Source organism: Pteropus medius, unplaced genomic scaffold (assembly GCF_902729225.1).
Source record: "Pteropus medius unplaced genomic scaffold, Ma_sr-lr_union100, whole genome shotgun sequence".
In the NCBI taxonomy this organism is placed as follows: Eukaryota; Metazoa; Chordata; class Mammalia; order Chiroptera; family Pteropodidae; genus Pteropus; species Pteropus medius.
In genome coordinates, this window is record NW_024346667.1 from 10,155,586 (window position 1) to 10,169,400 (window position 13,815).

The 13,815-nt window shown below is 35.6% G+C and overlaps 1 protein-coding gene across 1 annotated transcript in view; it reads left to right on the forward strand.

Annotated features, from left to right (window-relative positions):
• The window catches only part of TTC29 (tetratricopeptide repeat domain 29), a 594,494-nt gene that overhangs the window by 515,892 nt on the left and 64,787 nt on the right, over positions 1-13,815 (forward strand). Inside the window, exon 16 of the mRNA XM_039876006.1 lies at positions 11,386-11,477. Within this exon, the coding sequence (XP_039731940.1) occupies positions 11,386-11,477 (92 nt within the window). The remainder of the gene's footprint in view (positions 1-11,385; positions 11,478-13,815) is intronic.

The following is a 13,815-nucleotide window of genomic DNA, read 5'->3' on the forward strand; positions in this document are numbered from 1 at the left end:
TTGTCCATGGTTTCCTTTGCTGGGTTTTTAGTTCGATATAGTGCCATTTGTTTATTTTTTCTTTCATCTTCCTTGCTCAAGAAAATATATCAGAAAAAAATATTACTAAGAGCAATGTTGGAAAGTTTATGGCCTGGGTTTTCTTCTAGGAGTTACATAGTTTTGGGGCTTACATTTAAGTCTTTAATCTGTTTTGAATTTATTATTGTATATGGTGTCAGAAAGTGGCCCAGTTTGATTGTTTTGCATGTGTTTGTCCAGTTTCCCGACACCATTTATTGAATAGACTGTCTTTAACCCTATTGTATATTCTTGCTTCCTTTTTTTTATAGATTAATTGTCCATGTATGTATGGGTTGATTTCTGAGCTCTCTGTCCTGCTCCATTGATCTATGTGTCTGTTTTTATGCCAGTACCATGCTGTTGAAATCAGCACACATTTAGATAGAGGTGCTTATGTCATTTTGAAATGTCATTTATTTCTTTCTTCAGGAATTTGGTCCCTTTTTTGATATTCAAACTCTCCAGGAATGGCTGTTAACTGAAAATTTTAACATACTTTCCACTTGCCATAGTTATAAAATGCCATTTTTTTTCTTTATCGTGAGATATAATGCAAAACATTATATCATATCGTGTCATATATTTAATAATTTAAAACATTTTATATATTAAATATAAACATGAAATATAAAACATATATTTAAAACATTATATCATATCATGTCATATATTTGTACTATGTATAAATAATATATATTAATATTATATAAAACTTTATATAAGAGCTTGTTTTCTTTAAGTCAGTTATGTATAATATAATAATTGTATTATATTAAAACTCTTTATATTCACCATTAATGTTTCTACAGATACTTCACTACCAGTACTTTCCAAGGGCTCTACCGTATTCATTCAACAATATATTCAACATTAACATAAGACTAGGAGCTAGGGGTACAATGGAGAGCAAAACTGATAAGGTTCTGTCCTCACAGCACTTGTGATCTAATTGGAGAGAGACAAATATTAATAAGTAGATATTTATGATACTGTAGTAAGTGCTGGACTAGCACAAAGCGCTGTGTGTGTGTGTGTGTGTGTGTGTGTGTACAAGCACTGGAATAGTCAGATGTGGAATTAGAAAGGGCAAAGAGGGCTGAGGAAGTGGAGAGAACTGAGCTGATTCCTAACAGTAAAAGGTCTGTATGGCTGGAGCGAGGTTCCCAGAGTCCTGCATATTTCAGCAAGACATAGATGTTGACATTTCTGCACTGGCACAGTGAGTGACAATACATCTTTGGTCAAATTAGATTTGACTGGCACTTCATTCTATTCAGTTTGCCACCACCGTCTTTGGTCTCCATAAATAATAGAGAACTGAAATCACTAGTAATGTTATCATAGGTATAATGAAATTATTTGTCACACTCACTTTTCATCCTCGTATAAACATAACCAAGCGGAGATTGAGAATTTCTTAGTTTGAAAAAAATACACACTTTTTTCCCTCAAATCTTTTCTGACATTGAAATCTTTAATCATTTTATATAACCTGTGTCTACTGGCCTATTGCCATGGAAAGAATCAGCTCATATTGTCTGCCACTGATAAACACAGAGAGGGAAAAGACTTGAAGTTATTTACTTGCCACTTATCTCTAGAGAGATCTTTTATGTCTCAGGACTTCTCTGTTTATTCCTTGGCTGCAAGAAGAAGTTCATCCCCATACTCAAGTAAGGGGACTGGCCACAAAGAGCCCTGTTGCAGTGAGAGAGATCCTGTCCAGGAACACCCAGGCTCAGCAGATGGTTGGGCCTCACAGACTGAAAGATTCTTGGGAAGTGGACGGCCCTGGAAGACGAGGGCTGAGTGTTTTCATTATCCCCTCAGCAGCAGTTGATTTGGTTCACTTTATTGACATGACTCAATCACTTTCTTGGTGTTCATCTACCTTCTCATTTCTGCCATACTAACTGCCCAGTCAGTCTGAATTACCTAAGAGAACATATTGGACTAACTAATCACTATAGTCTGCCATTGAACAGAACTTTTTATATGAGGCCACCTCACAGATTACTGGACCCAGCTTGTTTTGGTCCAAGACCTCCTAGAGAAGTATAAAACAAAGCCCCCAGCGGCTTTCCCTAGCAAGAGATTAAGGGCAGGGAAAGTTTTTTTTTCAAGGACCTGTAAATATAACTCACACTATGATTGGGCTGTACAGGATAAATATTTCCATGCTTTCAGATTTACGGTATAGAAAATAACAATTGAGAATTAGAATAATTATTCATAAATACATTCCTTATTAACAGTATAAAACTATAATGACCAACTTAGAAAATGTCAGTTTTGGGTAATATGTTCTAATTTAGTAATGAGGAAACATTTTTTAACTGTAAGTGGAATTCTAGCTCATCATTTTGGGGTCTGAAAGTCATCTGTGTATTGGATGTGTAGAGAAAGAGTTTTAGGTGAGAGAAGATTCTTGGAAAAGTTTCGAGGTATATTTCTATTTCTATAGCCTTTGAAAATACAATGTAAACTCCTAGCATGTGAGAAATTAACTAGCGACTCTCAGTTTATGAAATTTTAGGATAACCTTGAATTTCTATCAAATTCTTAAAATTTCAGACAGTGAAAGAAATATTTGCTAACCATTGCATTTGTAACAATTGTTATTGAATGAACCAAAAGCATTATAGATTCATTTTTCCTTGTTATCACCTATTCCATGGTAGGGACGTATTTTAAAAAGTAGTTCATTAAGATGATACAAGAATTTTCAAATGAGGGGAATACATGAAAATAAAATTTCAGTGGAATGAAATGACTCATCATTTAAAAATCATTTTTTTAACATAAAATAAATTTATCATGATTTTAAAGCCAAAGACAAATGATTAAAAACAATTAGGGCATATCTTAAATTACTAAATATACCAATGTAGAGTCCTAAAATTAAAGTCATATTTTTGAAAGGGAGAATTCTACATCATTTGGTCCCACCCCATTATCTTCCAAATGTGGACACTAAAGCTCGAGGTAATCAAGTGACTTGTCCTAGGTCACATCTGAGCTCATGGCAAAAGAGAAACTAGAACTTGTATCTTTTAACACTCAGTCCCTTCTGCGCTGGACCGTATGGCCTTTACTTTATGTGATGGGTGATGTAAACAATGTGTAACAGACAATCTAAATGATGAGTGATACCTTTCAAGGAGAAAGAGTACATGCTCCAAATGATCAATATAAATAGTACGTCTAGAGTACTCCTAACTTAATAATATAGTTTTTGCAGACTGCAAAATATTTAACTACTTTTGTGTGTATTACAAGCTGCACACTTGATTGTCCTCAGTGTTTATGGACTATAACGCATTTGTAGAAAAAGAGTACTGTATTTATTGCCTATCAGATACTATGCCCTTGCAGAAGTGTGTAAGACCTTTTAAGTGATGTGAGGCCAGTTCTTTCTACTGTGTTTTTATCATCTTCCGGCACTGCCTATTGCTGGCTCCAGTAAAATGCTCTAAATGCTGTTGCTGCCAGCCTGATCCTCAGCCTGTTACTGCAGTGCTTGTCAGAAATCATTAGCCATTGATTTCTTTGACTAATGTTGCAGTTGATTGTCTGAATCATGTTCAGACACTGTAAATGAGGCAGAAACATCCTTTCTGCTCACCAACTGTGAAATGGCTAAAGGGGCTTAGATTGCCAGAAATCAGAATTAATGTGTTTCCGATAAGATTTGACAATGATTTCAAGCTTAAGATGGCAACTTGATTTTTTATTTTTATATTTCTTATTACACAAGAATAAATCTGTATCATTGCCTTTTTCTCCTCAAAGTAATGTACTGTATTAAGCCTGGTGCTTTCATTATGAAATGTCACCATTTGGAGTTTGTATAGGGAATGTATAACAAAATGTTAGTTGTGCTGCTTTTTTATGGTGGTTAAGAAAGGAAAGGGTTAAAAAAAAAAAAACACCGTAAGCAATGGACTCATATGATTTACGATATATTTTGGTCCAGGTGGGTTTATTTAAACTCTTCTAGAACTCTTATACTTGTAAAGGAAACTAGAAATAAAATGTTCAAATGTAGCTAAACCGTTGGGGTTTCATCCTTACTTGTTTCAGAGCATGCTCTGGATGCTCTGGGGCTTTGTGGTAGGAAGTCAGCCATCTTTCAGGATTGGAAGAACTGTCACATGGAAGCTGGACACACTTATCTTGTGTTGTCCCACAAAACTCAACCTTGGCTAGTAGGTGGAAGTTACAGATTTTGCTTCACCTCAACCAATAGTTTTCTCATGCAGCTCTCCAGTGATTGGCGAGCCTCACAAGGATACAGCTTCCAGTCATGAGTATCATTCCTGTGAAGGCTCCATCAGGGTTCCTCAGAAAAAGCACTACTCACATTTGCAGCTGGATAATTCTTTGTTATCGTGTGAATTTTAACATATTGAGCAGCATCCTTGCCTTCTAGCACCTCTCCTAATTATGACAACCTAAAACGTATCCAGTCATTGCCAGATATCCTTCATGGAGCAAAATCTCCCTGATTTGAGAACTGATAGGTTACATAAGTACTTGGAAAAAGTAAGCAGTTGCTTTATTTAGATCCTTAGTGGGTACTTTTACTTTTTTAATAAAATGAAAAATATTTTTATTTTTACCATATGTGTTTTCCATTTGTACCCTTATTTAGCTAGTAACTAAACATAACTATGTTTCAGACTTTTGTAGGAAAATAGTTTGGGTTGAGGAGAAATAACAAAGATGTACACTCACATAAATTTCGGACTTATTCTTTATCTTTCAATTTTTAGTAAGATTTATAAAAAAATAATTTATGCAATTTTGGCAAGTAGCTCAGAATCAGGGCTGGTTTCATGATCATTCAGCCTGTACAACCACAGAGGACTCCACGTTTAGAAGGAACTTAGTATGTACTTTTAAACACCTCGTCATAGTGGAACCTGACAACATCCCTTCAAGGTAGATTGATACATTTTCATTTTATACCTGAGGAAACAAATTCTGAGGTATTAAGTCACTTGACACATGTCACTCTGCTCAGTAGTTAACCTGGCTCACTCGAAAGCCTATGATATTTGAAGACAATTTGAACACTCAGAGGGATATTTGGTTAATTATCCTATAAGGCCCTTCCAAAACCTGGTCTATGAGCTCAGAGTAGGAGTCCCTACTGGTTTCAAATATTGAATTAACTAAGAAAAAGAGCAGTGGGGGAGGGTGGTAAATGGAGAAAGGAATGTACTGTATATAGGAAAAATTACCAAAAATATGAAGTAAAGATAGGATTAGAGTTCATTGAAATATTTTAAAAATTACAAAATTTCTATCTCATATTGACTAGTACTAGGACTTATTTTGTATGCAAGTTCCTATGGATTATTTTTCTACAGAAACAATGCTACTTTGGGTCACCAGCCAGAGCTCAGAGGCCCATTTACACTCCATGTCACTGATCAGCATGAGTCTGGATCATGCATGCCCTGTGCTACACCAGAGGGAGAAAGAAAAGTATTTCGTCTCCTTTACCTAGGCACAGGAACAACTCTGTATAAAATTTGGAAAATTTGTAATGATGGGAACAAGGCAGCCAACTGCACCATCTTGATATGGCGTATTTTACCGACCACGTTGAGCTCCCTAGAAGTAGAAAGACAAAACTATGAATAAAAAATGTCCTGCAAAAGACTACTTTTATGTGCATACAGAATAAAGGGATGAAGGTGAATGACCTGCCTTGTCTTTAAAACCATAATCATATTCTTTATAATCAAAAAGATAAATTGTGGTTTGAAGTTTGTCACTTAATATCATCAATTAAAACTGTGATTGCTTAGTCCAGGTTACTAGACAGAACGTTCTATGCATGAACTTTAAAACAAACCTTTGCATCGGACACTGATGTGTCTATGTAAAGCTTTTTCCCCCACTGTATCACTCATTCCCATCTCCAGTCCTTTACTTAAGCCACCTCCTCACTTCTGACCAGTTCCTGTCATTCCTTTAAAATGCAGATTTTCTCTTTAAGCCTTTCCCAGTTGCAATTTCCTCATGGTTCTTACAACTATCTGAAATTCACTCATTTACTTATTTAATTACAAATTGTCTCTCATCATCTAAATACAGGATAGACTGTGTGGGGGCAGAGACTGCATTATTCACTGCTGTATCCCTATCACCGGGAATAAATGAGACTTCAAGAACGAGGCTTGGCCCATAGAAGACACTCAGTATTTAATGAATTAATGTCTTTGGACTAAATTTTTCGTCTTTATACAGACTTACAGCACTATATAATTTCAATGTCCGTAAGTCTTAACTGTCTTAGATACTAAGGTCTTTAAGAGCCGAAATAAATGTGTGTGCGTGTGTATAAAATATACCTTTGAATTGAAATATATATATATATTTTACATATATATAATTTTGTCTTGCAGTTACATCTAATTATCTAATGGAATGTACTAGAGGAATTCTTTGCATAATACATTGGTTCCGAAGGTTGAACATTATGAAGAAAGTGATAATGAGAGGAAATGAAAATAGTGTATAGTTACCTTTTCAGGTATCAGTGACTTACAAACGCCTGATTTTCACATTTGCTGCTGCACATTCCCCTCATCCCTTGTTTTATCTCTTCATGCTATAAAAATGCTTATGGGGTCATACCATAATGTTGAATTTAAAGACAAGGCTGGCCATTTTTTTATAACCTTTGCCCTGAATTATTCTGCCACACACTATCTGAATTGTTCCATCATACTTTGTTAGACTGCATAAAACAACACAGGAGAAGTGATTTGGGGCTAGCAAGCATCTTCTTTGTAAAGCTAAAGCTTCTTCTGGCAGAATTAATGATCTTTGATTCATTCATGCCTAAGTATAAGTTGGTTTAATCAACTACCATTCTATCACTTAGATGAAGAAATTTCCACGAGAAGATACAAACACACACGAAGGGGAGGTGTTCCAAAAAGGAAGAGGCAAGATGCCAAATTTTTTAAGAATTTTTCCCAGGGCAGACCTTTCTTTCACCCAAAGAAAAGAGAAAATATATGTTTTTCTCTATCATTCTCTTCTTTCTATTCTAAACAGTAAACATCTAAAAAGAACTAAGAAAGGATAGCATGAGGGATCATTGCAGTGATAGGTCTCTTCTAGATTTTTACTGTGGTGGTGGTTACATGGATCTATCCATGTGATAAAATAGCATAAAAGTACCACATACACACAAGTGCATGTAAAACTGGTGAAATCTGAGTAAGGTAAGTAAAGTATCAGCATCAATTCCCTGGCCGTGATATTGTACTGTAGTTACACAAGATGTTACCACTGGGGAAAGCTGAGTGAAGGTTTTATGAGTTTCTCTGTTATTTCTTACCATTGCATGTGCATCTACAATTATCTTAAAATAAAAGGTTTTTTAAACAAGTGAACTGGGACAATGTTTTCTTGTAACAGCTGGCTTGGCAGAGGGGTAGAAAGTCGATTTCATCCAATTTTAGGAAAGGTTAGGTCAGGAGAGACAGTCAACCGAAGGGTTTAAAGTAAGTTTCAGTTGTGAAAGCTAATATAAAGGCCGCGATCGCGGGCATTTTTTCTGTTTTCATGTTGTCTAAATAAAGGGACTATAAGAGAGGAATTACAGTGGGGTAAGGAATGGGAAAATAGAGGAAGTCAAGAAGTGGGGGGCATAAATATCAAAGAGTGTTTTTCTGTTCCAAGGAAACCTAAGTGGAAATTGTAAGCCTGCAAAGGAAAGAAAACGATTGAATATTTGATATTACAAGACCCAGTAATGCCTTTTTGTGTGACCCCCTTTCTTAACAGTGCCAAAGCTCAAAATGTGTGTATATGCCTGTGTGTGTGTGTGTGTGTGTGTGTGTGTGTGTGTGTGTGTGTGTGTATCCCACTCACATTGTTGACAGATGACAATCTTGACTTAAATCCAACGTTCTCTTGAAGGCTATCGCAGCAAAAGAAATTAATGATCCTTTAAATTTGATTTTACAGCATACAGTTCTTCAAAGAATGTGTAGCATATTGCCAGTATTATTCTTTTGAGCATTTTCACTTTAATGCTAAGTATTCTATTAATTCTGTTTTTAGGTGACCAATAGAAATTACTTCAAGAACTTGGATTTTATTTGAAAATATCTTTCCAAGTAAATACATTTCATTCTAGTGAGAAGATAAAGTCCATTGCCTTTAAAACTTCTAGTGAAATAGTTTTCATACCTTCATCTCCATTATTTACTGAAATTATTGGAGTAATTTGATTGAGTAGCCATGTAGCACATAATCTTTATTAGGTATATGAACTGGCTTCTCCATTTTTGGTAACTATGTTGGCGTGCAGTTTGGTGTTCATTGAAATTTGTAGAGTAGGGTGCTTAATCAGTGTTATCTTCTGTCTTTTGACAAAGATTGATTAGGTTCATTGCCCATAAAATTTAAAGATATAATATGAATTTTTAATTTATCAAAATATTTTATACCTGACGTTCTTTATTCTCTCCTCTTCCATTCGTAATGATTTTTAACTTTCCAGACTCTGGATTTGTTTCCAACATATTGCATGCCACAGGGACAGTCGATCAAATATAGTGGATCCCTCAGATTTCCACCCTGGTTTTTTCTCACCTGAAGTATTCTTTGTAAATTGTTTCCAGTCTTTGTCTAAGGATTCTAGTTGATCAATATTTATTAATTTTTAAATTATACCTTGCTGCTTTTAAAAAGCAGGTAAGGCAGCTTACTCTAAGATCAATGTAAAACATCTTTATCTTCCACAGAATCCATAATCTCACATTCTTTTTCCACTAACTTTTATGTGGTTTTTTTTTGTTTGTTTGTTTGTTTTAATTTTTTGTCTTAATGATATCCTTCCTACTCCCCTCAGGTTGACCTACATGGCTCACCTATCCGCTGGTTTTTTTCCCTTGTCTTCTCCCTGAGTCCACCTGTCTGAGTTCTCCCTCTCCCACCATGCTCACGCTCCTGAGGAGCAGAGGCCCTGCCTTTGATTGAGCTGAGCATCCCCAGCGCTCTTATCAAGGTTCTTGGCGTGGGTTTCATGGAACTGACTGTTTCCCGATCGGACCAGTAATGACCTATGTTCTTCCTACTGCCTATGTATTTTCCGTTTGTAGGTAAAGTGTTTAAGGAGACAAAGGAACTCTCGCAAGCCACAGATAAAATGTGCTGTCTTTACTTTGAGCAGAGAAGCTTTCACCAGGAGCATTCACTGATGGCTGGTGAACAGATTCCCCAAGACTCTGTCCAGAAGTTTTCATAGCACTCTTTATTAGCTCATGGTGGCCCCTAGCAGCTTTCAGAGGTGGGGTTTCTTTTATGTTTCTGAGGAAATTAAACTCAGCGAACTATCCTGGCCCAAATATGTTAGACATGAAAGAATTAGGACGTGAAACCAAGTCTTGTTACTTTAAGGTTAGTGTTCATTCCAACAGACCACATCTGGCTCCATGAAGAAATTCTATAGAATCAAGTCTCTAGCCAAAATCAGACTGAACTGGTTTTTTGCCCTTGTTGCGCCCTGGAAGCATGACACACTGCTGTGGAATAGGAGCCATCAACACTGAAGTATCTACCTGCAATTTCTTGGGCACCTACCCTTTTATCCTTAGGCCAAAGAGCCATACCTCTAAGATAAAACTGGGCCCCCCACATGTTACCGTATTGCTTCAGGGTCCATGGTGGCCAGGGCATGGAGGAGAGGTGCAGTGTAAGCGGTGTAAGCCCCATAGAAGCCTGTCTTCAATCACTGCTAATTCACACGACTGCCCCAATCCCTACTCTGTACCACCAGAGTGTAAATGCCTTGGGGACTGCATGCACGTTTCTTCCAGTTAAGATTTCCGAGGGTCTAGAGTAGCCGCTGGCACGCAGTAACAATATCTGCTGAATAAACTATTTGGTCACAAAATATAATATTCAATCTTAAAGATCTAGGATGCTACATAAAAAAAATATATATATATGGCTCAAAAAAGATGCTAGAAAGTGTCTTCCTAAATTTTGATATTTACTTGAATTGAATAAGGTCTTCTATAAAATTACATAGTCCGGGGGTTCTGCCCCTTGACTCAGAAAGGGCCATGTCAAGTCACGTCTGACTAAATCTAGGTGTTGTCAGCTGTGCAAGGGACAGTGAAAAGAATATTCTCAGTTCATACAAGGTTTATTAAAAGGCTTAAAGATGAGAATAAAAAATTTGAACTTTGCAAATTTAGTAGGAATTAAAACACTGGGTCAATATATATCTGTGAGTAAGGTTTAATATCAGTATGTGCCAAGTCCGTACTTGGAAACCATGCAAAACCCGAATCTTATGAGATATCACAATGGCTTCAATGAAATTATTTCCCAAATTTTAAATTTAAGAAAGTAAAGATGAATATCAATACCTCCTCTAGTACTTAAGCCTCTAAGCTGCCAAATTTAGACAGTAGCACACAGCAGGCATTTATGTCCTCCTCTCACTGACTCCCAACACTGTCAAATGACTTTCACTAATTCTTTCTTAGAAAACATGCGAAAAAGATTTCCATGGAGGTCTTTGGAGATTTCCTGTGTCCTCATGTGTGTAATAGGTTAGGTCAAGTAACAATGAAGGAAGAAGAAAGAATGGGAATTTTGTTTTACGTGTTTTTCCTCCTCCTGGCCATTGAAAGGGAAAAGGAATAAAAAGGAAAATTATACCATACAGATGATGTCAGTGTTAAATTAAATTAATATCATACATTTAGCTGTGGCAGCCATAATCTTTTGATTATTGAAGAGATTGTTGGTAATGAAGTACATTTGTAAGAAATATTTTTAGTGTATACCGAATACGTGTACAAACTGTGAGATATGTATCTAATAAAATGATGGATTTAGAAATTGCCTGGCACCTAAATTCATGCTTTTCAAACAGCTATTTATAGAAAGAAAAGTGATATTTAAGCCACCATAGTAGAATATTATAATCTGCCTTATATTACCTTAGATAATAGTCTCATATTTTAAAATAATGCTGCAAGCCATTCAATTATTTTCACACCTAAGTTATATAAATTGGAAGATTTTGGATTGTGCAGGGGAAGAATTATTTTCACAAAAGTAAGACCTCACTGTCATAGTTTAAAGAGACTTCTGTGAAACATGTTACACTATAGATAAAAATAAGCCAAACCAACATGAATTTTTAATAAACAAACAAACATATTTTATGATGACATTAACAACAACTATAAATTTTCATCTTTTCTTTTATGAAATGAAGCATCAGTGAATCTGGCTGTGCTATATGTTTAATATGTATTTCTCTCTTGATAGGTCTTTAACACTTATGGTGAAATCTCGACAAACTTGGATGATGATCTCAGCCTGGGGAGAGCCTATGAAGCAATCGCCAGAGTCCTGCAGAGGTAAGTTAGCACATCCTTGTCTTCCTGTCACTGTGAATTCACTCAACTGTGAAAGACTTAAATTGTTTGAGGTCTGTCGCTTTCTATTACTGTCTGCTTAAATTTTAAGCAGTGCCCTTCTTAAGTGACCCTTCATCATGTTGTTTTAAACCATTGTGGTATTTTAAAATATACACTTAAACTCGTCTTCGTTTATTCCTTCGCATTATTTTATTTTTAATTTTCTGTAAGTTTAGTGATGACCTTGCTTGAAAGGGAAAAATCAGGTCACATCTCACAGGTTAAGAGGCAGAGAGCACAAAAATATATAGTACGCTTCAGTAGCTGTGGCTCAGCATAGCCTTTCCAGATTTCTTCTTTGAGGAAAGTTTCCATTTATACTTCAGTCATGCTTCTTCCATTAAGATCTCTCTCCTTGGACCATATCTGGGTAAACAATTGGGTGCAAACACAGTATTCCCAATTTTCATTTAAAACAGAAAAATTTAAGAAAACTATACCTGAAAAAGTTCCAGTACCAATTTTTCCATGAAAAATATGTAATTGGCCTTTGCTTATTGTATTGTACTTGTCGTATACTCCATTTACTCATTGCACTGTATAGTAGGGTTATTAGCATATACTTTAAGCTAAGGTAGAATAAGAACAAGAAAAGTTATCAAAGTTAAGGCCTTGATTTTTAATATGTCTTATATCCAAGGTATGGCTTTTTAATAATGCTAGTTATAATAATAATAGATACAGACATAGGTTGTGTCCGGTTCTGATTTCTTCCCATTTGTAAACACACACGGGGTAGTATTTTCAAAGGTAAAATTGTTATTTGAAAGGTGTTTAAAACTGTATGCCTAGTGAACTGAAAGTGGATCATCATTATATAATCACCACTGCCAATAGAATAATCATTAAATATTAAATAAATAATTAAATAAATATTAAAATACCAATACCAATGAAATGAAAGGTGTCCTATAAAATACCAGATAAAACACAAAGCACTTATCACTGGATATAAATGACAAGGGACACAGACATATCTATAAGCAGAGAATGGATGTTTATCAAAGAAGGCAGAGCCAGGTGAGTGTTGTGGTCCCTCCAGATAATGGTGATTGGCCCATGGAAGCTCAACCCAGCTACTCCTTAAACTTTTACTTTCCAAATAACAACCAGAAAGAAGCAGACATTTGAACACAAAGAAAAGATTCATAAGTATTCAATTTATATGTCTATTTGGAACACACCAACTCTGTGTTCTTTTGTCCAGCTCATTTTGATTATTAAATTACTTGACTCTGCTGTTAGCACTGCCCAGAATCAGTAGAAATTGATTGGGTTATTTGTCTTGCTCTGTAGTAGCAGACCTGGCCTGAGCCTGTACAGTTAATTAAATGCATCCTTTAACGTTCGTAAAATAATTTTTTACAAAATGATATTTCCCAATATAACTAAAGAGATAAAACTCCAGAGAAACATATTTTCAGTTAGAAACATATATTGAGCACTTACTATGTCACAGGGCAAATATTAGAATGTCCCTTTGGGTACCGATAGTCTTTATATTTATTTTTAAGATTTCTGAAAACATGAAGTTATCTTAAAATAATTGTCACCTGTTACACTGTTATCTCATCTGGAGTACTTTAGTCTCCACTCCAGGATTTTAATTCTGGTCTATACAGTAAAAGCTAAGGGAAAGTTGAACAATTAACTGGTAAATATTGGTAATAACAATAACAGCCAATCTAGTGTTTTAATTTGGCTGCTTAAGTATTATTTGAGATTTAGATGTGGAAAAGGATACAGCCATATTTGATATATCATGAAGTAGGGTGTGTTTTTGGTAGGATGGGGACAATTCTATTCCAACACCCTCAGCTCTCTAGTAATCTGCCTTGGAGCGAACATCATGGGAAGAAGATTTACCCTCATCTCACTTTTATACCATATGAAATAAATTCCACTTTTAAGAATTCCTGTCCACTAAAGTACCAATGAAGCCATCAATGATTTCTATGGTGGACATGGGTTCTCAATTTTATAATGTTATGCAAAGCACAAAAAAGTACAGGAAATGCTGCTTCTGAGGTTACAGGGAAAGAGTCCCAACACCGTAGTAAGCTTTCCAATCCATGTTTGCTGTTTTGCCGCATTGTTGGTGGTTATGGACAGGCACTCAGGGGAGTATAATCCTTAGCATATTTTTTTCGCCATTTGTGCAAAATAACTCTAGAGACAGTGAGATGTTTCAAAAACAAAAATTCTATACATGTAGATGACATCACCTGGATATCTGAGATGCCTTATTAAATCAAGCCCACTAATTACTAGAAACACT